Source organism: Anarhichas minor, unplaced genomic scaffold, assembly GCF_050575085.1.
Source record: "Anarhichas minor isolate MPS153535 unplaced genomic scaffold, ASM5057508v1 ptg000045l, whole genome shotgun sequence".
In the NCBI taxonomy this organism is placed as follows: Eukaryota; Metazoa; Chordata; class Actinopteri; order Perciformes; family Anarhichadidae; genus Anarhichas; species Anarhichas minor.
In genome coordinates this window covers 10,317,511-10,343,906 of record NW_027466491.1, presented here as the reverse complement: position 1 = coordinate 10,343,906, position 26,396 = coordinate 10,317,511, and the positions used below count along the sequence as shown (strand labels likewise).

The 26,396-nt window shown below is 44.5% G+C and overlaps 1 protein-coding gene across 1 annotated transcript; it reads right to left on the bottom strand.

The window, feature by feature from the left end:
* On the bottom strand, positions 1 to 24,452 carry LOC142971018 (SLIT-ROBO Rho GTPase-activating protein 1-like). The gene is made up of 23 exons (XM_076111590.1): positions 24,227 to 24,452; positions 16,073 to 16,268; positions 15,936 to 15,990; positions 15,722 to 15,829; positions 14,293 to 14,355; positions 13,988 to 14,185; positions 13,673 to 13,801; positions 13,324 to 13,545; positions 12,719 to 12,820; positions 11,305 to 11,502; positions 11,047 to 11,131; positions 9,965 to 9,992; positions 9,834 to 9,867; positions 9,056 to 9,116; positions 8,402 to 8,479; positions 8,189 to 8,323; positions 7,291 to 7,396; positions 5,325 to 5,549; positions 4,138 to 4,217; positions 3,578 to 3,758; positions 2,656 to 2,796; positions 1,174 to 1,516; positions 1 to 396 (listed from the first exon to the last, which is right to left on the bottom strand). Exons 1-23 carry the CDS (start codon positions 24,291 to 24,293, stop codon positions 1 to 3), a joined length of 3,231 nt encoding a protein of 1,076 aa, XP_075967705.1. The 5' UTR covers positions 24,294 to 24,452.
* Between the last annotated feature and the right edge of the window lie 1,944 nt (positions 24,453 to 26,396).

Genomic DNA, 26,396 nt, shown 5'->3' with positions numbered 1-26,396 from the left:
TCACATGGTGCAGGATTTGTCCAGCGGTGGGGGCAGCGGCGGGGTGCTGCTCTTGGGCGGGACCGTGGGTTTGGGCTTAAGGGCGGGGGGCCGCAGCGGAGCCCCCATGCGGGCAGCCGCCACCGGTTTAAAGGAGCCCAGGGTGTCGGGGGAAGGGTTTGCCGGTCTGGGAGGTCCCGGCGGAGGTCCGGGGAGCGGGCTCATGGGGCTCAGAGGACTCAGGGGGCTCGGGGTCCCGGGGGTGCTGGGGGTGCTGTGGGGGCTGGGGGACTCGGAGGAGCAGCTGGTGACGGGGCCGTTCTTCACCTGCTCCAGAGTGTCCAGCACCACGTCGGGGGCCGGCCGGCAGCCATGCCTCAACTCCCCCAGAGCCACCGTCACCGTCTCCTCGATGTCCTGCAGGACGAGAGAAAAGCAGTCGAGTACAGAGTACCTGAGCAGGTAGAGAACAGAGTACCTGAGCAGGTAGAGAACAGAGTACCTGAGCAGGTAGAGAACAGAGTACCTGAGCAGGTAGAGAACAGAGTACCTGAGCAGGTAGAGTACAGAGTACCTGAGCAGAGTACCTTAACAGGTAGTATACAGAGTACCTGAGCAGGTAGAGTACAGAGTACCTGAGCAGAGTACCTTAACAGGTAGTATACAGAGTACCTGAGCAGGTAGAGTACAGAGTACCTGAGCAGAGTACCTTAACAGGTAGTATACAGAGTACCTGAGCAGGTAGAGTACAGAGTACCTGAGCAGAGTACCTGAACAGGTAGTATACAGAGTACCTGATCTAACACACACTCAAAACTGTACGTGATCAAAATAAGGCAACAGGCTGTTAGAAGGTAACAACTTTGAAGGGTTTTAATCATCAGAAGCCTAAAAACTTGTTTTTTAAATTAAAACGTAGTTGCATCATCTCAAAACCTGGCGTTTAAAGGGTTAAAACTCTGAAACTGAATAAATATTTGGTAGTTATAAACAATTAACTCGGTAAAAGTGGAAAATAATGTTGATGTATAGTATTTTTATAGCCATTTAACGAGAGGACGTTTTTGTCGGCGGCCCATTCCGTCTCTCCACCCTCCATCTCCCACACCTGTGTGTGTGTGTGTGTGTGTGTGTGTGTGTGTGTGTGTGTGTGTGTGTGTGTGTGTGTGTGTGTGTGTGTGTGTGTGTGTGTACCTGAGCCAGTGTGTCTGGGTCCAGGGCTCTGGAGCGATGGGAGTCACTGAAGCCGTGCTGCCCGCTGCTCGAGCGCCGGATGGGCGTGTCCTCCGGCCTCCGCAGCGAATCGTGTCGGCTCACCGTCATGGTCACGGCGGCGGCGGAGCGGCGGCGGCGCTCGGGGCTGTCGAGGGGCGGAGTCATGCCCTGACTCCGCCCCAGCAGCAGCTCCCGGGGGCTGAAGTGACCCGTCACCGGCGGCGAGCTGCGCTCCATCACCCCCCCGTTACCGTGGCAGTGGCTGTCGTTGGAGCGGCCGAGGGGGCGGCGGAACAAACCGTCGGTCCGCTTCCTCCTGTGACTGTAAACAGGAAGTAGAATCAGCTGCTCGGGTTCACGGCGAGTCATTGAAGACGAAGGATGAGGAGGATGAGGATGAGGATGAAGATGAGGAGGATGAAGATGAAGGATGAAGATGAAGATGAGGATAAAGATGAAGATGAAGATGAGGATGAGGATGACGATGAGGATGAAGATGAGGAGGATGAAGATGAAGGATGAAGATGAGGATAAAGATGAAGATGAAGATGAGGATGAGGATGATGAGGATGATGATGAGGATGAAGATGAGGATAAAGATGAGGATAAAGATGAAGACGAAGGATGAGGATGAAGACGAAGATGAGGATGAAGATGAGGATAAAGATGAAGACGAAGGATGAAGACGAGGATGAAGATGAAGACGAAGGATGAGGATGAAGATGAAGATGAGGATGAAGATGAGGATGAAGATGAGGATGAAGACGAGGATTAAGATGAGGATGAAGACGAGGATGAAGATGAGGATGAGGATGAAGATGAAGGATGAGGATGAAGATGAAGACGAAGGATGAGGATGAAGGATGAGGATGAAGATGAGGATGAGGATGAAGATGAGGATGAGGATGAAGATGAAGACGAAGGATGAGGATGAGGATGAAGGATGAGGATGAAGATGAGGATGAAGATGAAGATGAGGATGAGGATGAAGATGAGCACAGTGATATTGAAAGATCAAATTCAATAAACTGTTGGAGATGAAACCACTGGACTAAACTTACTGTATGTAAAGTAGTTAAAGTAGCTCCACCAGTAACTTGATGCTAGTACTAACTCTGCAGAACGAGAACTTTAAATACTTGAAGTACATTTGGCTAGTAATACTCTGTATTAACAGTATTAAAATGGTTGTATTGGTACTTCAGTTAAGGGTATAAATAGAGTATCAAAGTGACTTTCTTATAGTATTTAAACATGTAAACGTGCACATATATATATATTGATGACATTTGACGCGTGGATTCTTTGATGTGTATGAATTAATGATACTTGTGAGCAGTGACTGAGGGAGTCACATGAGAGACGGGAGTGATGACAGCGTGATGAGATTCACGAGGTATTTTTAGAGGCGAGAGAACAGACGAGCGCTCTCTCTGCGCTGATAGCGGAGGTCTGTCTTACATGACGGACCTGTTGTAGGTCTCTGGCGGTCTGATGTCGGTCGGGGAGCTCAGCTCGCTCCTGGACCGCTTGTCGTCGGTGCTGCTGCTTCCTCCGTCGCTGTCGGCCTTCTGGCTGAGCGTCTCTGACATGACGTCGGGCCTGAAGACACACAAACACACCAATTAATCAATTAAGAGATCGATAACGTGGAGGGTCAGTGACTCCCTCGGTCCAATGAAACCAGCCACTTATGTTCAGAGGAGCTTCAGTACGGATGATTCTCGTCCTTTTAAAGCTAGTATATATATATATATATATAAAACTATAATGTATATACATATGAAACTAATCTTTACATGTTAAATACACGTAGACTCAAAAACAGTATGGATCTATTAGCATTATTTTATTATTCTAAATTAAGTTTAAGAACCTCAAAAACACTATTTGTACAATATTTTAGTTATATTATATATATAATATTATTTTATAATATTAAACTGAAGGTCAGATAAAAACTAGGTGGAACAACATACATTTTGAGATATATATATATATATTACATTTAGTGATATACCATCATATCTATCTTATTTTATTGTATTATAGAATATGTATTATTACACAATAATGATCGACTTTCTGAAAACTTGAAGCTCAAAGAAAGACTGTAAATCAACCAGGACAGAAATCTTACCGACTGACATTTTAAATGTACTAATAATAACTAATAATGTCAGTGCATCTATTCTTCTCTTTGGGTAAAGGATTCATTGTATATGTATATATACAGAGCAAATACTTAATATTTAAAGGTAAAATACCACAAAACGTAAACTTTAATCAACCAAACCTGCTCAGAAACCAACTCAAATGAAATAGAAATGTCCACAATATATAAATAACAGCGCGTGGCAGCACGGTGGAGCCGGGCACTCGCCTGTCCTTCACCACGATGTACTGGTGAGGCACCAGGCCGCGGTTGCCGTTGTGCCGCCCCTCCCACCAGTCATGTGACGCTCGCTGGAAGAGCTGCAGGGACGCTCCCTTCTTGAAGGAGAGCTCGCGGCCCGACCGGCCCCCGTAGTCGAACCTCGCCACCGCCTCCACACCCTCGCCCTCTGCCAGAGAGAGAGAAGGAGGAGGAAGGAGAGGAGGGGGAGGAGGAGGAGGAGGAGGAGGAGGAAGAGGAGGAAGATAAGAGCCAGACATTGGGAAATAGAGGTGAACCTGAGCTTGTCAATCAGCCGTCTCCATGCGGCTTTGTTCCTCCCACAGATCCACCAATCAGAGGAGAGCATGGAAACAAGTCTTTTCTATAAATCAGAGAGAGAGAAGGAGAAGGGAGGGAGGGAGGCGTCTCCATGGCTGCTGTTGCATAGCAACCCCTCTCCACCAGGACACACAGAGGGAGTGTGTGTGTGTGTGTGTGTGTGTGTGTGTGTGTGTGGGGGGGGGGGGGGGGGCGAACTGTGCGTGAGGGTCAGGGGTCACGCGTACCCTCGTCGCTGGTCTGGGTCTCGGTGCCGCCGTCGGGCTCGGCCTCCTCCAGCGCCCCCGGCTCGCTGAACGGACTCTCGCTGCAGGAAGAGGAAGAGGAAGAGGAGCTCAGATCGACACGCTGTCCATTCAACATGGGAACAAAAGGGAGGACGCACAGATGGAGACGAGGCTGCTCATCAAGAGTCTGAGGGAACAGCACACACGCTGTGTTCACAGTATCGGGCGCTCTGCACAGATTAACAGGAAGAAATGTGAACGTGACACTGTGGGCCACTTTGTTTTGGGGATCGTAAGAAGGAAATGTTTTCAGCCTAAATTGGCAAATTTGCAGCATAAAAAGAATGCAGAATGATCTATTAGCAGCTCCTGTCTGCAGCACATCCAGACAACCATCACTGCATTACTTTAAAACTGAAGAGAACTTAGAAACGTAAACATTCTCAACAAGTTCTGCAGCGTCTTATTGTCGCTACCATTTCAAAGCGGATTCTTGGACGTTTATCTTCGATGGACATCAGAGATAAAGATATCTTTGGTTAGTGTAGTTCACACAGTGATATCAAAGTGTGTTTCATGTCTGTGTGTTGAGATTGGACTCAGTTATGTTAAGTCAAATGTTCTCTTTTAGCTCCTTTTTTGGTCTCCACCACCAATCTTTAGCTGCTAAATGCTCCTCTATGTCCCCCAGCTGGTCTCTATCCGAGTGTGTCTGCTGTTTGAAGCTGAGCTGGTAGTGTTTAGTGGCTTTTTTAAGTGTATAGGTGTATTTTTAACCTATATTTTTCACATTTTAGCTAATTAACACCATTAAAAGTGCGCCGAAGTATCTATTAGCAGCTCTTGTTTGCAGTGAATCCGTGGATGTAGAGAGAAATATCACTGTGTTACTTTGAGACTGAAGAAAACATAAAAAACGTGAATTTTCTCAGGCTATTAGGATTTAACGGACTCTTTGGCGCCCCCCAGTGGAGGCTTATTCTGTCTTTGTCCTGCTGAATGTCCACGAGGGTATTACAATATCACTATTGTAAAAAATGTAATTACAGAGCAGCGAATATTTCATTCCTGTAACGTTAATGAGGCTTCAGCTGAAGCTACCGAAAGGTTCAGCAGCTTCATCTCGATGGAGAGTTGGTACTAACATTAGGATATTATAATGAGGAGAATCAGATTAACGAACTCACCAGTACTGGTCTCCGGTCATACACTTCTCATAAACCGGGCCGGGCAGCTCCTTGGTGTCCGGGAAGATGTTGTCGTGGTTCAGGATGACCGTCTTGACGACCTCGTTGACGTGCGCCTGACAGGCCACCTGGTCCAGCGTGTCTGGCGTGGGCAGCAGGGTGGGGCCGAACACGATGGCCAGGTTCCCAGCATCCATCATGTTCTCGTCGCTGTACTGGGAGAGGCTGTGGGGGGGGGGGGGGGGGGGGGGTTGGGGGACAGAGCGGGAACGCTGAAACATTCGGCAAAAACCCTACGATAAAAAGCTTTTTTTAATGTCCTGGTTTGAGTTCATATGAAACAGCATAATGTGAATACACTTATTTTATACATTTTATTGTACGTCTCTCTCTTAGGACCCAAATAACCAATTATATTCTTTATTATAATTAGTCATAATCCTGTTTTTGATACTATTTATGATCGATATGTTTTCCAGCAATCAGTGTATTTACATTCTTTAATGGTCTCTGTACAGTAGTTTTAAGTGGTGGAGTCCGCCATCCCTGTGCTGGATCTAATCCTTTAAAAACAGTGTTTGCATGATCCTGTTTCAAAAACAATCTGAAATAAAAACCTTAATATCTAAAGCATTTATTCTGTCACAGTGTACGTGAGGAGAAACTATCAACGTATACAAAATTAGCATAATGTCAAAAAATATAAGATACACATAGTTCAAATAATGTTAGTTGTGTTGAGAACTATTTAGTTCATGTTTAAGAAAGATGTGTTTACAAATTTTACTAAAACACATTTGAGATTTTTTGTATTTTTCAAAATTTATGACATAATTTCAATACTTTTATCAACTATTATGGTTTATTATCTCGTTGTACAGATTTTATTCACGCCGCAGGAAAGAAATCCTCGATAAGAAATATACAACTGAACGGAGGGTTTAAAGGACTCAAGTGCAGGAAGCTCTTCCTCTAAAGAAACAACTCAGTCTTTCTCTCTTGTGCTGTAAAACAATGTCAGCGGACTTCCTGCCAATTAATTAGCATTTAACAAATCTAATTATTGCTTCATAGAGCGCTGATGTTAAAATACACGGAACATTTCCACATTCAGTCTCGTTTCCTGTGATGTTGCCACCGGCGTTCGCAGGGACCAGGAAGTTAAACACTGATGGAAAGAGAAATGATTTCCGTCTCCTCGACAGTGAAGCTGCTGGTTTGATAGCACTGAAGCTAAAAGCACTTCACGGGGCTGCTGACGGGAGCACCGATATGTTCTAACTGGTCCATCACACTCGAGTTCTATCATCTCTACGAGCTGTAAGTGTGCACTTCTTTAGCCTCTCCCACCGAGCCCCAGCTTTAAAACCGCGTGGGAACAATTATGGGAAATGGAGGGAAATGATCATTGATGGAAAGTTTTTTTTTTCCCGTACATTTTTTGTATTGACTAAGTATGCAAGTAAGCCAGTTAGCAAGGGAGCAAGTAAGCAAACAAGCAAGTAAGTAAGGGAGTAAATAAGCATGCAAGTAAATAAGTAATTAGCAAGTAAGTAAGTGGGTAAGTAACGGAGTAATTAAGTAAGCAAGCAAGTATATAAGTAAGTAAGTAAGTAAGTAAGTGGGTAAGGGAGTAAGTAAGTTAGCAAGTAAGTAAGTAAGTAAATAAGTAAGTTAGCAAGTAAGTAAGTGGGTAAGTAAGGGAGTAATTAAGTAAGCAAGCAAGTATATAAGTAAGTAAGTAAGTAAGTAAGTGGGTAAGGGAGTAAGTAAGTTAGCAAGTAAGTAAATAAGTAAGTTAGCAAGTAAGTAAGTGGGTAAGTAAGGGAGTAATTAAGTAAGTAAGCAAGCAACTAAACAAGTAAGTGGGTAAGTAAGTAACAATTGGGAACAATTCTGTGAAATGGAAGTAAATTATCATAAATGTAAAGGTTGTTTATTTATTTTTAATAAAGTGGATACTCACTGGTTGAGGAAGGCGAACAGGTAACGCATCACCACCAGCGTCGCCCTCGGGACGCCCAGCAGGATCTTCCGGATGCACTGCGCCCTCTCGTACATGTTCTCGATCCCTGAAGGGAAACATCATCAGAACTATCAGAATCAATCAGTGCAGAGACGGAGACGTCTGAAACACAACGACCGCTCTGCTGAGGAGGAGATGAGTTTAACAACAGACTAAGAGACACTAAAGAGAAGCTAACACAAAGAGGCTGAGAGGGAAAGTGAGTCTTTCTACATCAGGGGAACGCTCATTTATGTTTAAGGTCACATATACAGTAAGAGACTTAGCTACATGAGCTATTTTAGCTACACTACAATGGTAGCTTTTAGATGTGAAAGCTCTCAATGGATCGGGAGCGCCCGACATTACAGACTATTGTTTAGTAATCCTTCAGGAGCTCTAGGATCTTCTACTGCTGGGTTTTATACACACACAAGTATGTAAGTAAGTAGGTAAATAAGTTTGTAAAAAAAGTGAGTAAGTAAGTAAGTAAGTGAATAAGAAAGTAAGTCAGCAAATCAAGGTGTAAATAAGTAGGTAAGCAAGTAAGTGAGCGAATAAGTATGTAAGTGAGTAAGTGAGCAAGGGAGTGAGTAAGTAAGGGAGTAAATAAGCAAGCAAGTAAATAAGTACATAGGTAAGTACGTAATATGCTCATTTAAAAAAAGAAAACTTTCTATATTAGAGAATTTAAAAACTTTAATAACGTATGATGATATAACATCAGATATTCCATTTTTGATTAAAAGTATGCTCAGATTTCTGTACTGACATCAGAGATACTGAGTGTAGAAATGTGTGTGTGTGTGTGTGTGTGTGTGTGTGTGTGTGTGTGTGTTCAGATCTGCTGCAGACTCACGGACGCAGGAGATGAGGTCATTAAACCTCTCCTTGGGAAACAGCGGGTTCTCCAAACCCCTGAAGTAAAGCTTCAACACTCCAGCCACCGAGTTGATGTCATGGTTGCTCTCCTCGTCAATCAGCGGGTCGTTACCTGGACGACGACAACAACAACGAGTCAAACCACATCCTCACCCACCCGAAGCCGTCAGTCTGTTGGTGACGTTCTCACCTCTCTCGAAGGAGTTCTTGATGTCGTTGACCTCCACCTGAGATCCCGACACCCGGAATATGCCCTGATGCTGAAGACCTGTTGGGAGCAGACGGCGGTTGTCTTTAGGTGCGTCTGTAGCGTCAATTAGTCGCAGTAACCTCAGATTAAAGAGATGTCATCTTTAGAGCAAAGCAATGTTCTGCTGGGGACGTGTTTTAGACACCTAGAGATATCAGTTTAAGCTCTCTTCAAGGCCTCCAGACTCCATTCACAAAAACAGTGACTTTACCTGAGAAGTCACAGGAGTTGCTGATCTTTGTTATGTTGTTGTGTGAGTTTCTTGAATCTGAACGAACTCTTTAAAACAGACTTCATCCTTTGATTCTGTCACCCAACAACACAACGAGATGTATTCATTCTCCATGTGGTGATTTTGTGTTTGCCTCCAGCTAACACTGTGATGTAATCATGACGTCGACAATAAATAGCTTTTTGAATTCTGTGAACATTTCTAAACCATAGCTGTAAATCTATACGTTACATTTTTATACTCAAAAGGTTTTCAGGGAGTCTGCAGGGTTGACAAGGTTACATTTAATACCATAAAATAAATGCAATTAAAATCCATAATATATTTATATATTATATTATATTATATATATTTAAACTCACCGTGTAGGTTGATGTAGCGGATGCAGCTCTCCACAAGCAGCGGTATGGCTTTAGCTGAATCCTATAAATAAAGTCATCAAGGACACAATTAAGAATCCTTATTGTTTAGATTTGATTCGTTATGATTATTAAGTTCTTATCGACTCTTCGTCCTCGTTGTTTTCAGCAGGTTCACACAGAAGTAGACAATCTTTTGTTATTAATGACAAAGGATAGAACTTAAACCGTAAGCTAAAAAAAAAACTGCCATTTTCTATCTTTCCCTGTACAAGTTAAAGGGTTAAAGGATAGCAGTTAAACTTTTAACTTTAAACAAACATATTAAATGTAATACTTAAGAAAAAAAAATGAAGCTTAAGAAAAATGTAGAAAAAACATTTTATAATCCGTAGACCGATTTAGCAGTTTAAAACCATTTGTGCCAAAAATACGTGGATGTCGCACTGATTTTGAAAAAGATCTCCAGCATACATTGAACCAGTCTACCTCGCCTAATGTATCCCACAATGCAAAGCGCTGGAACGGCCTGCGGTCACGACAACAGCGACCCAAAAACGGCAAGTTCTTGCCATTTCATCACTAAATTCCCTTCTGAGAATTTTTTAGGCGAGAAATCAACTGTTTAGATTGTGAATATCGGCAGTTTTTACAAAATAAATTGGCGAATCAATGATTTACTTAAATGTTTTTGGAGTATGCAGCTCTAACTGGACTATAGAAGTGTAAATAAATGACGTCAGCTGTTCCCAGAAACAACCTGACAGCAGTGGAGCTCTACCTGGTGTTTGCTGTGGGAGTTCTTCCGCCCACGGCTGAAAATGAGCAGAAAGAAAAACAAAGTCTTCATAAAAACAAGAATAAAGAGTGAAAACGTGAAGATGAAATATGCACCGTGACATGAATTCATACCTGGTGGTCAGGAGTTCAGCTTTATATCCTGTAAGAGGAACAGAGACGGAGGATTCAAAGGCTGTGTTCAACGTTAACCGTCACAGTGTAAATAAAGTTTTACTGACTCAGTAGAACATGTGTTTCTAGTCTCTGATCTCTGATCATGTTACATCGTAAACAACCAATCAGTGTTTAGACCAACAGGAGGAGAGCTAGTAACGTTAGCAGCACCGCTAACAGCTAACCAACAGAGGTTCACTTCAGTTACACTATGATGCCTTCAGGCTCTGCTCAGTTACATTATGATGCCTTCAGGCTCTGCTCAGTTACACTATGATGCCTTCAGGCTCTGCTCAGTTACATTATGATGCCTTCAGGCTCTGCTCAGTTACATTATGATGCCTTCTGGCTCTGCTCAGTTACATTATGATGCCTTCAGGCTCTGCTCAGTTACATTATGATGCCTTCAGGCTCTGCTCAGTTACACTATGATGCCTTCAGGCTCTGCTCAGTTACACTATGATGCCTTCAGGCTCTGCTCAGTTACACTATGATGCCTTCAGGCTCTGCTCAGTTACATTATGATGCCTTCAGGCTCTGCTCAGTTACATTATGATGCCTTCAGGCTCTGCTCAGTTACATTATGATGCCTTCAGGCTCTGCTCAGTTACATTATGATGCCTTCAGGCTCTGCTCAGTTACACTATGATGCCTTCAGGCTCTGCTCAGTTACACTATGATGCCTTCAGGCTCTGCTCAGTTACACTATGATGCCTTCAGGCTCTGCTCAGTTACACTATGATGCCTTCAGGCTCTGCTCAGTTACATTATGATGCCTTCAGGCTCTGCTCAGTTACACTATGATGCCTTCAGGCTCTGCTCAGTTACACTATGATGCCTTCAGGCTCTGCTCAGTTACACTATGATGCCTTCAGGCTCTGCTCAGTGACACTATGATGCCTTCAGGCTCTGCTCAGTTACATTATGATGCCTTCAGGCTCTGCTCAGTGACACTATGATGCCTTCAGGCTCTGCTGAGTTACATTATGATGCCTGTATATCAGTGATATTAACTTGATAGACGCTCCTGCTGGTCTCACCTTCTGCTAAAGCTTTCTTCAGGATGTCGTGTTTGGCCTGAAGCTTAGAGATGAGATTACTTCCCTCCAGATACTCGCGGAATTTCTGAGGATTTAGAAAATAAAACACACAAAGTCAGCAAGTTTTCAAAAATATCATTAAATATTTACAATGAACAAATGATCGAAGCACTTTAATATGAAGTTAGCTGCAAATATGAGTGTAACGGGATGACAGCGAGCACTGAAACAGCTCTCAGAGCGTCCACGTGTCCTCACAGTGAAGTAGAAGAGCTCCGTCTCCTGCTGATTGGCTCGTTTCTTGGCCAGACTCGGTTTGTTCAAGTATCCGTCCGACACGCTGGACTTGACGGACTCGGAGGACAGGCTGTGGGTGAAGCTCTGGGACACGTCGAAGTCCTCCAGCACCGTCATGTCCTGCAGGGTCGTCAGAGTCGCTCCCCAGGTCTTCTTCACCTGGAGAGGGGGGACGGGACAAAAACCGAACCACTTTAAGGAAACCTGACGAATCAAGATGCAAAGATCCTGCAGATTTCTAAAATATCACAGAATCACCACATTAAACACTAATGTAGAGAAATGTCAACAATCACGTTTTAGTAACGTCCTCTTAAGATCTTAATCTTTACCAGATTATCTATATTTCCTAATGATTTTGTTCTTTTATGTCTCATATTTTCATAAAACCGAGTTTTACGGCTGTAGTATTAGATGATCACTGCTGCTGCAAAGCATGGAGGACGTTTGGTTTCTGCAGAGACGCTCGTTCCTAAATGACTCCACCAACACTCCTTCATCACCGTCGGTTCTCCTGCTGAGAGACTCAGAGCTGCATGTGAAGCTCAAGGTCAACACACTGTTCGTCGTGCACGTTTAGATATTTACACACGTCTTCTTTCAGACTGGTGGGAAGAAAACATACAAAATACACATTTATGTTTATTTTACTACTTTGTCTGTTTGCTTCTGTAGATTTCTGTTAAATTCACCAAAAGTTACCATTAGATAATGCCTCATTTGCATATTTAAATATAATTCAGGAAACTTGTAATACAAAAAGTAATCATCTTAATGTCAGTAATAAACTTGGGAAGTTTCATGGTGAAATGTACGAGTTAAAAATGTTTCCCTATTCACATTTCTATCGTCACAGCTTCATGGATCACGAGTTACGAATTGTTTCCTCTTCCACAACGTGTGTGTGTGTGTGTGTGTGTTGGTCTGTGTGTTTAAGTGTCTGTGTGTTGAAGCACAACTTGCTGTTTAAGCATTCTTCATATGCAAAGTGTGTTTGTACTTACAGTGTTGTTATTTGTTGCTGATAACCAGGGTGTGTGTGTGTGTGTGTGTGTGTGTGTGTGTGTGTGTGCGTGTGAGCTGCTGAGACGTGCAGACGCAGCTCATTAATCTGGACTCCTTCAGCATGTTTATGCCCTTCAGGGCGAGTTAACAGCAGCGAGTCACGGGTTTATTTTTAGAGGCTACATCTGCTTCATACAAACGTCTTACATGAACATAACTTTGTTCATCGAGTGTCTCGCTGTCAGATGAACGTTTTGATTTGAAGAAGGGAGGTTTCTCCAGCGATCGGTGCAGACGTTAAAGGTCTCTGAGGGGATGGATTGTGAATGACATTCTGTGCATCGTTCTGTGTGCGTTTGCGTGGCCCAACCTCTTCGTTCTCGATCTTCAGGGACGCCAGGCGGGTCTGCAGCTGCGTGAGGCGGAGGGTGAGCTCCGCCTGGAGCTGAGGCTGGGAGGCAATCTGGGTCACCTGACAGGAAGTGGGACAACGACAGGATGAAATCGGACAGCACGGAGAAGAAGAGGTTGTGCAATGTAATTCTAGTGACGTGTGTGCGTCGTGTGTTCCACCACTTTCTGAGCTTTTCTGTGACCCAAAAATACATTCATATAAATAATGCGTAAGGAGCTCTAGATCACAGAACATGTCGTGTCTTTTCTGTCTCTGGTAAGCGACTCATTGATGTAGATCTTTGTGGAAAGACGAATATTAAATTCAGCGTTTTTCAGCTGAACTTTTGTCCACATTAGAATTTTTTGACTGTTTTGCTAAAAGCCTTTATTTTGAAAAAAGGAAGTCAGAGTGTGTCACAAAAATATTAATATTCTGGCTGAATAAAAAACATAAAAAATAGAGATAAAATGCTAATTCTCTCTTGATAAATATTTAAGAAATGTATGTCATAATAATAATTCATTAATGTAAGTCTAAAGAAATAATCCAGAAGCATGTGGTCGGCACGGTGTACTGACTGCGTCGCCCATGTGAGCCTGGAAGCTGAAGCGTAGAGGGGGGCAGAAGGCGGTGGGGTAGAGGCCCAGCAGACGCTGCCGGTCCCGGGCCGGGTCCAGGCCCTCCACGGCCCCTTCCAGCACCTCCAGACCGGCCCTCCTGGAGGCCTCGAGGCTCAGTTCGGCTGACAGGTAGGTCCTCAGAGCCCGGCTCAGACTGGAGTGGTACCCTAGGTCACAGCACTGAGACACGAGGACACGAGGACGGAGGAAACGATAGAAGGCATCACACAACCATAACTATGTATCTTCATCATCACAGTTAAACAGGTGACTTCCTCATCCAATGCGTTTAAACAGGAACACTCACGTCTATGATGTCGGGCAGGTCGTGGATGTAGTACTTGAACACGGAGGCGTTGGTGGCCTCCAGAGTCAGCAGGTACTCGTTCCTGGCTTTGAGAGTCTTCAGCTTGTTCTCAGAGTACTTTGCCTTCCTCTGATGAAGGAAGAAACACCGTTAAGATCCTCACAACTCATCGTTCCTCAGAGAGATTTACACGCCGAGGTGTCGGCAGGAAGCTATTAAGATGTGTGATATATTTATACAAGTCTCCTTGGTTCCTTTTATGTTTCCTCGGCTCCTTAACTAGAAGGACACACGACCCTCGACATGGAGACGTACCTTCTCCCTCATCTTCTCCATCTTGCGGGCGGCGTTGCGTCTCTGGTGGCGCTCTTCTATCCGCAGGCCGAACACCGGCTCCACGCCGCCGCCCGACCCCGACAGGCCCTTCACGCGGCCCTCCTGGCGCTCCGCCTCCCGCAGCTTGGTCTCCGCACTGATCGTCTCTACGTGGTACATGTGGTACGTCTTCATCACCTAGGGAACAGAAACTTCCACCTTCTGTTTGATGCTTTGTGAGAGAGTATTTCTTAAAGAAAAATACATTTAAAACACGTTTCAAAGACCTGCTGACGTCCACTTACGGTGTACAGCTCGTTCAGAAGCTTCATGAGGTCTTCCTGAAGCTGGAAGATGATCTCTTTACTCTAACAGAGGAGTCGAAACACAGAAAACACATCATTACTACATGTACTCACACATGTTGAGGTACTTGTACTAGAGTATTTCCGTTTTAATGCCTCTTAAAGCACATTTCAAGGGGATTCAAGGGACATTTCAAAAACTCAAACCAATGTGTGACGTCATGGTGACTGCGTCCACTTCTTGTATACTGTCTCAACGAGTACTTTAAGTACATTATATTTTGGATATTTCACCTTTTATTGGTTTAGAGACGGAGGACAAACGTCCCCGGCTGGAATCGAACCTATACGTGTCGCTGTAGTATTACAGCAGTATTACTGTAGTATTACTCTCACGCTGGAGATAGAACATCTCTCCGCCACTTTTGGGGAGTTATGTGGCGGCACATTAATATTATATTATAATATTAATGGGGGGGGGGGGCTCCTGTAAGAGTTTGACTGTTTATAGCTGCTGGCAGCCGCTGCACTTTAGAGAGATTAATAATGAACAAGCTGAGCTAAAGTTAGAGGCACTTTCCTGTGTGTGTGTGTGTGTGTGTGTGTGTGTGTGTGTGTGTGTGTGTGTGTAATTAGTTAAACTGGGAGGAAGCGTGACGGACCTCAGGGGAAAACTGACTTTACTTTTCATTAGGATCAACTCTGGTACTTAAAGAAGCCGGAGGAAGAAATAAATAACAAGAGAGGAAGAGAAGTACATTCAAGGTACTTAAAGTAGTACTTCTACTTCATACTTCTACTTGACTACATGTACAGTATTTAGATTTTAAGAAAGTAGTACTTACTTTGAGTACATTTAGCTGATAATACTTCAGTACTTTAAGATACCACATATTAATGAATGAAGACTTGTTTTCTTCTACATTAAGTTAACAAGCAAAGAGCGATTCCTGGATTCATCTCGTTCTCTTTCCCTTCTGTTGCACAGCTCTCAGCCCGTTACTGAGGTCTGCTGCTGGAACATTTACAGACATTTACAGCGACACGTTTGGCTTTTATTGGCAGTTAAACATCCTCTTAATTACGGGTAGTTGGAGGTGCCGCGATGCGTCAGAAGCTCCTCCCTCCTGAGAATAAGTAGACACATTGAACCGACAGAAAGAGGACGATCGGAGCCTGAAACCCTCCTAATGGTCAGAAAAGTATCGATTGCTGTTCGCGGCTCGGAGCTCAAAGACCCGAATCTTTAAAAAACACATAAAAAATAAATAGTTTATATAAAAACAATGCTGATGTTATCACGTTGTCTCCTAAAGTAGGTTTTAAGTGTTCGGAGATAAGTTTTAATTAAACAAAGAAGAGGAAATAGAGCATTGCTTAAAGTGAACTGGAGGAACTGGTCCGGTGAGTGAAAGGTCTTTGAGCTCACCCTCTTCAGAAGTCGGGCGGAGTCCTCGCTGATGTGAGTGAGGCGAGAGATGACGTTGTTCAGGTAGAGATCACTGAGGGTGGCGTGGTCCTTACTCTCCCTCCTCACCTGGAGAGAGAGAGGGGGGGGGGGGGGGGGGGGGGGGGGAGTGTGATGGAGGGATGTATAATGTTTTACATATGTATTATGATAAAAGGGTCTTAAAGGAACCCACCTGGTTTAACAACAGGTACCAGCAGTTTACAGGAGAGAGCAGGTTCTGGTCTTTTCTGGAGGAGAGAAAAACACACTTTTAATTACTTCTATTGTTTTAAACATCGAACATGTTGCGCTTTGGTTTCTCGGTCCTACTTGTATTGCTGATGGTCTTTCGTGCTGCGTGTTTTGGCCATGAACCTCTCCGCCAGCTTCTCCAGGTTTCGGGAATATTCGGTCTCGATCTCAGACTTCTTCCTGAAGAAGTCCTGCAGGTCCTGAAGCAGCTGGACCCGCATCTCCGTCTGCTGCTCCAGACATCGCTGCTGCTCCACCAGCTGGGCCCGAACATCTACACAAACACACAAACACACAAACACATGGAGGTCATTGTGCACCAACACACTTTGGACAATGTGGTTATCCGTGGCAGCAAAATAGCTGCAACATTTATGTTTAATTTTACCGCCACAAAGAGAAGAATGAGTCCTACAACCAGGAAACGAGTCCTACAGCCAGGAAACGAGTCCTACAGCCAGGAAACGAGTCCTACAACCAGGGAACGAGTCCTACAGCCAGAACACGAGTCCTACAACTAGAAAACGAGTCCTACAACCAGGGAACGAGTCCTACAGCCAGAACACGAGTTCTACAACTAGAAAACGAGTCCTACAACCAGGAAATGAGTCCTACAACCAGAACACGAGTTCTACAACCAGGAAATGAGTCCTACAACCAGAACATGAGTCCTACAACGAGAACACGAGTTCTACAGCCAGAAAATTCTACAGACACTGTAGACAGGTCTGTTCCACACAGTGTATTGATTAAACGCTGGGATCTGATCGGTTCTCCGGATCGGGAGTGAAGAAGTTGAATCGGTGAATCTTTATTTGTCCTGTCTGCTGAGTGACAGCGGCTCTCTAACCTCCACCAGGATGACTGACGGCAGACATTAACTGAACCACAACCGTTTTCATGTCAGCTCCATGAGAACAAATCACCAGTGCTTCTATTGATTGGTTGGTTTTATTTCCTCGAAATCGGTCTTTAGGGAAACAGACAGACTTGATCAATCAATATAGATCCAGGTAATGAGTTCATACAAACTGCAGGACATCTGTGTGATTTAAACAGTTATCTATGTGCGAGTGATGGACGTCTGTTTCTGCTGCAACATCAATTTTCTGGCACTTTGGTGATTTTTATCAACAAGAGCAAATTAAATAGCAAAAGTGCAGAAAAGACGGAATAATTCTTTAATGTAAATAAAGTCTGCAGTTAAAGAAAATGTATAGAAACTATTCATGTATTTAAATTATGTTGTGTGGTTGGATTCTTCTTTCTCTCTCATCACTGTAAGTATTCATGAAGTAACTGTAACTAACAGACCATTTCATTCTATTGTTATCTATGTTTTTGAGTAAAGGGACAGAAAAATAATCATTTTCTCCTCTTTCATTGTGCACCATGACAAATAAATGAAAATGAAGTCAGTAGGATTCATCGGCACATGAACGTCTACACAGAGTCACACGTGCTACTTTTAAATGACCTTTCATGCATTTAAACACTTTAAATGTAAAACCTTTCCCGGTTGTTATTCGTCTTTAAATAACAATTAAAATGTATTTGTAATAAGCACGCTTTCTTCCGACCACTGTTATTCATTTCATCTGTAAAAGGAAGGTTTTATGTTTTTATTTATTTTAAATGTACAGCACTTTGAGCTACAACATCTGTATGAAATGTGCTGAACAAATACAGATTATTATTATTATTTAATTAAATAAATTATATATATTTATAACAATAGTGAACAATGTTCATCACGACCTCTCAGAGCTCGTTTTGTCCAAAACCCAAAGATATTCAGTTCACACATAAAACAGAGATTCCTCTCTTGTTAGAGGAGCTGGAAACAGAACGAATGTTTAACGTGTTTCAAATATAAATTATTTCATTTTCTGTCAGTGGACGAAGCCGTTAACTCAGCTGTTCAGCACCGCACGTCCTCGCTCTATTTTTAATCCTTTATAATTACTGATGAAGACGGTCCGTCTTCTTTCTCCGAGGAGTCACCTTGGAAGACATCCTCTGACCGCATTACAACACACACACCACGCACACACACACACACACACACACACAGTCAGCATGGTAATGCCTGGCTGCACGCTTCGCTGGTCGTGCTGTTTCAGAGCTGGATCTATCTGCAGCAGCAGGGAGAGAGAGCGGGTACAGAATACACAATGATAATAACACACACACACACAGACACACACAAACACACACACCAATCCCTGAGGGAACCCTATCCACTCCACTACCTGTTGTCTAGGCAACCACACACTGTGTGCGAAGCATGTGATGAGGAAGGTGAAGACAAGAGCTTGGATCTGCCGCATCGACACACACACACAAACACACACACACACACACACACACACACACACACACACACACACACACACACACACACACACACACACACACACACACACACACACACACACACACACACACACACACACACACACACACACACACACGATATGCTTCATAGATCTCTATAGAACAAATGTCACGGCCTTTGGTCCCCACAAGTCTATGAAACTCTGTCTCTCTTCTTCTACTACTGTACGTGTGTGTGTGTGTGTGTGTCTGTGTGTGTGTTTATTGATTCTAATTTAAAATGGCTGCCCATTTCATGTCGCTCTCACACACACAGTGTGAATGTGCAACACTTTCATATTAAATGAATGACTGCTCTGCGTCCTCCGAAACACATAAATAAATAAAAAAATACTCATTTCTGATTGGCTGTCGGGACCACACGGGACATCCCAAATATAGTCTGTGGCGTCCCAGCGGTCAGAGGTTTAATCATTTCTGTGAATTGGTGTCGAGCCTTTCAGTGTTGGGCTGCAAGTAACCATGGATTGATACGACTCTCCAATGTCTGCTGCTACGGCGTTAGCTTAGCTTAGCATAAAGACTGGAAACAGGGGGGGGAACAGCTAGCCTGGCAGCAACTAAATCTGCCGTTCGCATTGCAGTTTACGGGTTAAGCCCCGCCCCCTAGCTTCTACTCCGTCAAGCTGTCAGAGCCACGTTACCGTGGAGCCCACACTGTCACTAACTGCACTTCGCTGAAGAAATATCGCATTTTTGGAAAAAAGGAAAAAGTCGTTGCAATGTTTGAAGGATTATCAAGATGTCAAAGTGATTCAGCAGTAAAAAACAAGTTAAAAAGACAACGATAGAAGTAGCATGGGTTAGCATAGCGTAGCATAGAAGCGCTAACACTACGTTGTGCTAACGTAGTCTGCTCACTCTCAATCAATGCTCTAGTACTAGTACCTTAGATTGTACTTTATCGTGTACATTGTAGTTCTTACTTAACATCTGGATATGAAAAGTCTTATTTTTGGGTCATTGGCTCTTTTAAATGTCCAGTTTCTGGAACATTTGTCCCTTTATTAGAGAAGTTTAATGTTTTACTTACATGCTCCACTTTATATGCACATATTTATTGGTACAACTGGCTGTTTGACGAGGTTTTTATGTTATTTCACTGCCGTATATTTAACTAATTTCCAGATTGCTAATAACAGTTTATCATTTTACTTGCATCAGTCAATAACTAAAGAGCTTCTATTCTCTATGTGATGTATTTGTTCTGTATTTAATCTAGTGGAATAAAACAAACTAGTCTTTTTTTTGCCTTTCTCGCAAAAAGTCCCACTCATGATCTCCGTGGGGGATTTCAGACACCACATCAAAGAGATGTTAACTTCACTGTCGACAAAATGATGTGAGACTTCCTCTTTAGAGGAACACCCACCACCAGAAGGAAGAGCTGCTCCAGAGGCACAGACTGAAACATATATATTTTAGCAACTATCAAAAGGATTGCCAAGAAATCTTGTGCAAACATTCATGTCACCCTCGTGATGAGTTGTAGTAACTGGTCCTCGAGCGCTACCAGCAGGTCAACTATTCAATTACATTCAGCCCCAGCTGTAGAGCTGTAGCTTGTTTACGCTACACAACAAAGACAACATGTCGCTCGCTAACCGATCAGTACTGAGCATGTGCAGGATTGTTCACTCGTTAGCTATGGAGCTTGTGGCCGGTTCTGCCGAGTGAAGCTGATGCAAAAGCGTCTTAAACCTGCATTCTCTCTACTGACCACCAGGGGGCGCCTCCTCTGGTTGTATAGAAGTCTATGAGAAAATGACTCTACTTCTCTCTTGATTTATTACCTCAGTAAACATTGTAAACATGAGTTTATGGTCTCAATCTCTAGTTTCAAGTCTTCTTCAATACAGCATGATGTTCATTTAGTACATTATGGTCCATTTAGAGTCACACAGACCATAAAGCAGGGGATGCTTTAGGGCGGGGCTACACGGTGATTGACAGGTCTCTACCACGGACGTATACGGCGTCTCTACATCACTCCTCCTCAGTCCAAATATGGTCACTTCCTGTTCACTTGTTGAGAAAAAACAACATGACGACGGCCGTAATCCAAGATGGCGATGGCGAAGTCGCTCATACAGCCAATAACGGCGTCTTCCAACCCCCCCAAGGTTTACACTTCTAGCTCTGTCGGCACTGTTGCCTTTGTTGGCGCTGTTAGCACTGTTAGCTGCTAAACACCAGCTCAAACATCTCCATGTTGACAGCCATGTACAGAAAGGTAATACAATCTCATAAAATCACTTGTGGTGATTGACTTCAAGCAAAAACCATACAAACGTCATCTTGGGTGTTAGGATACCATGATTTGCATTTTTTCACCATTTTCTGCCAATTCATAAATCAAACAATCCCTCAACTAATGAAGAAGATTGACTGTCTGATTGACTGATAATGAACACAATGGCCGGCTGCAGCAGAGCAGCGAGTGAAACAAAGGTTTGCTGTTTGCAGAAAAAGGAGGTTTATTGAAGCAAAGCGCGGAGCAGAGATTCTATCAGCGGAGCTCCTCTCCTTGGATCACAGGCGATTGAAAGTGAAAGGAGGACATCCGCCGCACTTAAACTTTTTGATGTCTGAAACGCTGCTTCTTAGAAACCTCCTTGTGTGTCCTCGTAACATCCCCTCAAGACAAGACTCAAACCCTTTGATCAGAGCAGCTCCAGTCGGCTTCGACACAATGTAGCACGGTGGGAAAAGTACGCAGAAAGAATTTGTCTGGTGAAATCTCCGGGCTGATTGGATCTGAGAGCTCTACAAAGCTCCACTTGTTGCTTTAGCTGGACCACCGCAAAGGTTGAAGCGTGAAGCCGGCGAGGAGGATGCACAATCATCAATTTCAAGGTTATTTTTTGGTGTGCAAAGAGACATTTTTGCAACGTTTTCATATAAATAAAAGCACATTTTTGGTGCTTTTTTATCACATGAAATCTTTTGATATCTGCAGCTCCAACAACGACGGATTAAATCTGGATCCGTTACATCTTCACTGGTGCGACAAAGTCAAATGAGATTTATTTCAATCGCCTCTGTAGCTTCACATTAGTGAGATTATGTGCAGCTCTGGGACGGATCCCCAAAAAAGGCTCCGCGTTGTAAAGATAAAGACAACAAACCATTTAAAGCAGGAAAAATGAATTCAATGCCAAGAACCGAACAGTGATCAGCACCTGGAGACGACCGGCGTCTAGACTTTCCTCTTCAAAGAGTCTGAGCTCCAGCAGTGAAATGATTTCAACTGTATGCTCATTATACGTCTAGAAAGACTCCCAGAAATGGACCATTAATCCAGATTTAACTTGTCTGGGCTGAGAGATACGACAATGAAATAACTTGTGGTTAAAAACTTGTATTTAAAAAATACAAACTGACTGCAGTTCACTTTGTCTGCTGGATTAAGTCCAGTTTAATTATCAGTTTTAGCAGAAAACAGAGGAGCGAATCAGAGCGTTAAACTGCTGAATTCATGCACAAAACATGACGCTGCAATTCGTCTTAAAGCTGCATTCTCTCTAGTGTCCACCAGGGGGCGACTCCTCTGGTTGTATAGAAGTCTATGAGAAAATGACTCTACTTCTCTCTTGATTTATTACCTCAGTAAACATTGTAAACATGAGTTTATGGTCTCAATCTCTAGTTTCAAGTCTTCTTCAATACAGCATGATGTTCATTTAGTACATTATGGTCCATTTAGAGTCAAACAGACCATAAAGTAGGGGATGCTTTAGGGCGGGGCTACACGGTGATTGACAGGTCTCTACGTCGAGAAAGCGTTCACTGTGTGCGTGTATGTGTGACATCACAGGAACAGGAAGCTCGCAACCTCATCCCCAGGTGACCGTTACCATGCCAACCAGGTCCAAGGACACGGGGGGGGGGGGGGGGGGGGGGGGGGGGTTTAGAGTACTGTTGGATCATCAAGAAACACACACACACACACACTGATTGGGGGGCCTTATTTAACTCGGCCCTCCAGAAACATTTCACTCGATAAAGTCACTTCATTGTCTTTCCATCCCTCAGTTTGTCCTGCAGGTATGCAGATGTGAGGTCTCTAAACACCTGCATGCACACGCAGGCAAAAAACGAGAGCAGCAGCCGCCGCATGCAGGAAACTCTTCTTCATTTCTTCCTCCTCCTCCCTCTCCTGCACAGCTCTGTTCTTTCCTCTTTTCTTTCTATTTGCATTTTCTCATTAAGGCGCTCCTCGTCTCCTTCAGACAGAGGAGGTGTCACACACACACACACAGAGCGGCGAGGTGACGCTCCAAAATATCAGGAGCACACAAATATGTATCGTCAGCGTTCTGCATGATGCTACCTTTTCTTTTCTTTTTTTCCAGCGAGGCTCACCTCACCTCAGCGAGCGGACCCCACCTCCTCATCCTCCTCGTCTTCCTCCTCCTCCTGTGTATACATTACACACCACCTCCTGCACGGACCAATCAGGAGCCAGAGCAGAGAGGCAGACTTGGAAAGCACATAGTTACAACGCAAGGATCTATACGCTGGGCTCCCGGCAGGAGGGCAGAGAGAAGGGCCCCGCTAGGGCTCCATGTGAGCGGTCACTTCCATGTGAGTGTGTGTGTGGGCAGAGCGCCAGAGCAAGGGCCACACACACACACACAGGTATGAGTGTGTGTGTAAACAAGACGCACACATGAGAGCTGTAACGCTCTCCATTAAATTTAATCACTCAAACTCTGTCGATTTCATTGTGTGTGTGTGTGTGTGTGTGTGTGTGTTACACTGACGAGGAAGAAGCACAGCAGGGGAGAAGAGGAATGAGGAAGGAAAGGGAAGGAGATGAGGAGGCAGAGTAATTGTGCAACGAGAGATTTTTTTTCTGAATGGAGCAGCTCGAATTTTGGGCGATTTGAACTGGAGAGTCCCGTAAGAACACGCCTCTCCTCTCACTCAGAAGTGGATTTTAGGCGTTTTAGATGATGGTGGAAGTGGTACTGGTGGTGGTGATGTGTGGGCGGAGGTGACAAGTGAATATGGAGGTGTGAGGAGCCATGTGGAGAGGGAAGAGCGAGAGCCTGCACAGGAATGACAGACTGGAGAAGGGATGAATCTGAGATTTGCAGGCGTCCGGACATTTTGAAGCGAGCCCTCTGCAGCGGGTACACAGCGGGCGGCTCGCATCACAAAGAGCCAGGCAGCCGGCTACCAGTTGTGCTAAAAAGGTCATTTGACTCGTGCCAGTCGCCACTCCTACGAAGCAGGGATGGTGGTAACCATGGTGCCAGAAGGAGGAGGAAGAGGAAGGGGGGGGGGGGGGGGGGGGCGTCCCACGGTCATGATGGCAACCACTATTTCAGGGCCGAGTTCGTCATCGTTAGCACCTTTAAAACAGGTCCCCAGTTTAGCATCATGCCCCCAGGAAGTCTATGGGGACCACACACACACACACACACACACACGTACACACACTGCTGCAGTCACAGCCTCAGAGGAATACCAATAGAAAGACTCAGACGGTCAAGAGACACAAAAAAAAACCTGCACACATGGACGAAGATCAAGAGGCTTTGCAGAATACCCCCCCCCCTTCACACACACACACACACATATATATATATACCCCCCCCCCCTCTCAGGCGCCATGCAGCACTCAGGATGAACCCAGAAATCCTGACGTCTCACGGTGAGGTGTCAGCTCCCACACACACCCTGAATGATCAGGTGTGTGTGTGTGTGTGCTCGTGCTGGCTGGTTTATGTGAGCGTGCATAGGTGAGAAAAAGGTGGGTGTGACCGAGCGGTTCGCGTGCAAAAAAAAAAGGTATAAATGTTACAAAATGTTTTTAAATGCTCTCACCTTTCACTTGACTCTCGTATTCTGCGAGGATTTCTTTGTCCTTCTTGCTTTTGTTTGAGTTTGACATGTCGTCACTGTAAAGGTGACCGGCCGGCAGGTGAGAAGAAGAAGAAGAAGAAGAAAAAATCCCTGTCTATTTCCCTCCACGTGCACCGCCCGAGGCTTCACCCGCAAACACGCTAGTTAGATCCATCCAATGCCGCAACAACACAGCCAGTAGTGGCCCTGCACCTCCACGCTGAGGAGCAAGAGGAGGAGGAGGAGGAGGAGGAGGAGGGGGGGTGGGGGGGGGGCACGCGCGTGAGAAATCACGCACACTCAGTGAGAAATTACCCACACGTGACTGTCGCGAGGACCCGCACAAACCATAAAAAAAAGAATCAAATAAAAAGCTGCAACATAATTTGCGGTTTCTTTCCGTGAAGCTCGTGCAAACATGCAATCACACACGCATGCACCGGTCCGCAAGGAGGCAAGGACAGCCGGGCACACGCCCACACACTCTCACACTCACACACACACACACACACTTCACTGGTGTTTGATGTTATCTTTCACCTCGCCGTAACCTTTCACGCATGCAGCCGCACACAAGCGTACGTGCACGCGCGCGCACACTTGGGCTGAGCGGGCTGAAAGCGCGTGAGGATAAAACCACCGGTAAATTAAATGCCGGTGAGGAAATGGGTGTGTACGCGCTGGAGGCGGGATCAGAGACGTGATTGACAGTCGAGGTTGACCAGTGAGTCACAGAGCATCGTGGACATTAATGAATGGAAGAAGACGTGAGATCACCTGACCTTGAATAATGTTGGTAACAAATAAAATAATAATCTGTTGCTGAATAAAGAATTTAAGCAATAAAATAAGAACATGTACAACATGTTATACACCGGCCTGGTAGTCCCAAACATTTACCTGTTTATGACCATTTACGTCTTATGCCGTGTTCACACCAAACGCGAGTTCATCGCGCAGCATATTCGCGCCGGTCTCGCCGGGGACCATTTGTGTACATTCGCGCGAATCGCGCTGGACGCGCCGGATAGGGGGCGTGGCTTATCGCCCTGAAAGCTGTTCAACTGTCCGCCATTAACCATGAAAAAAATAACCTCTATTTCCGCTTAGTACGTGTTGTGGAAGTCACAGATATCCCGGGAAACTAAACGCCGTCATGTCTGGTTCATAACATTGTTCAGAGGAGCTCTGTGGATTTTATCGAGCTGTGTTCACTGTGTCTAGTGAGCCACAGGTCGCTGTTTACTACAGCTGTGTGAACACAACATCAACTGATCTGGCTGTGATTTAACGGCAATAAACCGACAAAAAGGGACTCCGAAATAACTACGTAATGATGCCGATTTGTAGGCTACTTGTCTTTTCAATGGAGCTCTGATGGATCGGTGCTAGGCTATGCTAACATTGTAGCAGCTCCACCAACACTCAACGTCATGTAGACATAAATACGGCAGCGTCTATTCATTGTTTGTACCATATGGTTTACACACACACATGTATACACGTAGTTTGGTCTCTATTGATATGAGGTATCGTAGAGCTCTGGGTGAACACAGACGGCTACAGGATTTATTTCCTGATTCAACAACGGCAGGAAGTCAGTGATGACAGGAGGAGCATCTCAACGCTGATAGGCTATCGCGCCACAGCGTCACGCGAATATTTCGCAGAAGTTGAAAAATTTCAACTCAGGCGTTTGGGGCGATTTGGCGTTTGCCGCAAATTCGCGTCAATCGCGCCGCGCCAGTCTCATCGCGTCTGTGCATAGACTTTGTATGTAATCTACTCGCGCGAATAATTCGCGCCGCGTTTTGGTGTGAACGCAGCATTAGAGGGACAAGTCCAAGTCAAGTCTCAAGAGTCCTAGTCAACACTCAAGAGTACCTAGTCAAGTCTTTCACCTCAGTGAAATTGCAGCCTATGAAGTTTGAATGGATGGAATAGATTAGATACTTTAAATGAGACCAATGGAAACATTGTATCTATCACATTACAAGCAGACTGATCCCTCATCAGCTCAAAAGACAGTTTTTAAAACGAGTTTCCATTCATGGCTATTTGTCTCCACCTAGTGGTTAGATGTGAGGACCATCTTCTCCATTCAAAGTTTGACTCTTGTGTTGTTGATATCCTCATTGTTTACATTTATTTA

What these genes read in the sequence shown, in the direction of transcription:
- LOC142971018 (XM_076111590.1), bottom strand. Translation starts at nt 24,293, where the DNA reads ATGTCAAACTCAAACAAAAGCAAGAAGGACAAAGAAATCCTCGCAGAA. An exon ending in GGTACCTGTTGTTAAACCAG is followed by an intron (nt 15,830 to 15,935) that starts GTGGGTTCCTTT and finishes CTCTCTCTCCAG; the next exon opens with GTGAGGAGGGAGAGTAAGGA. An exon ending in GCTGAACTCCTGACCACCAG is followed by an intron (nt 9,868 to 9,964) that starts GTATGAATTCAT and finishes GCTCATTTTCAG; the next exon opens with CCGTGGGCGGAAGAACTCCC.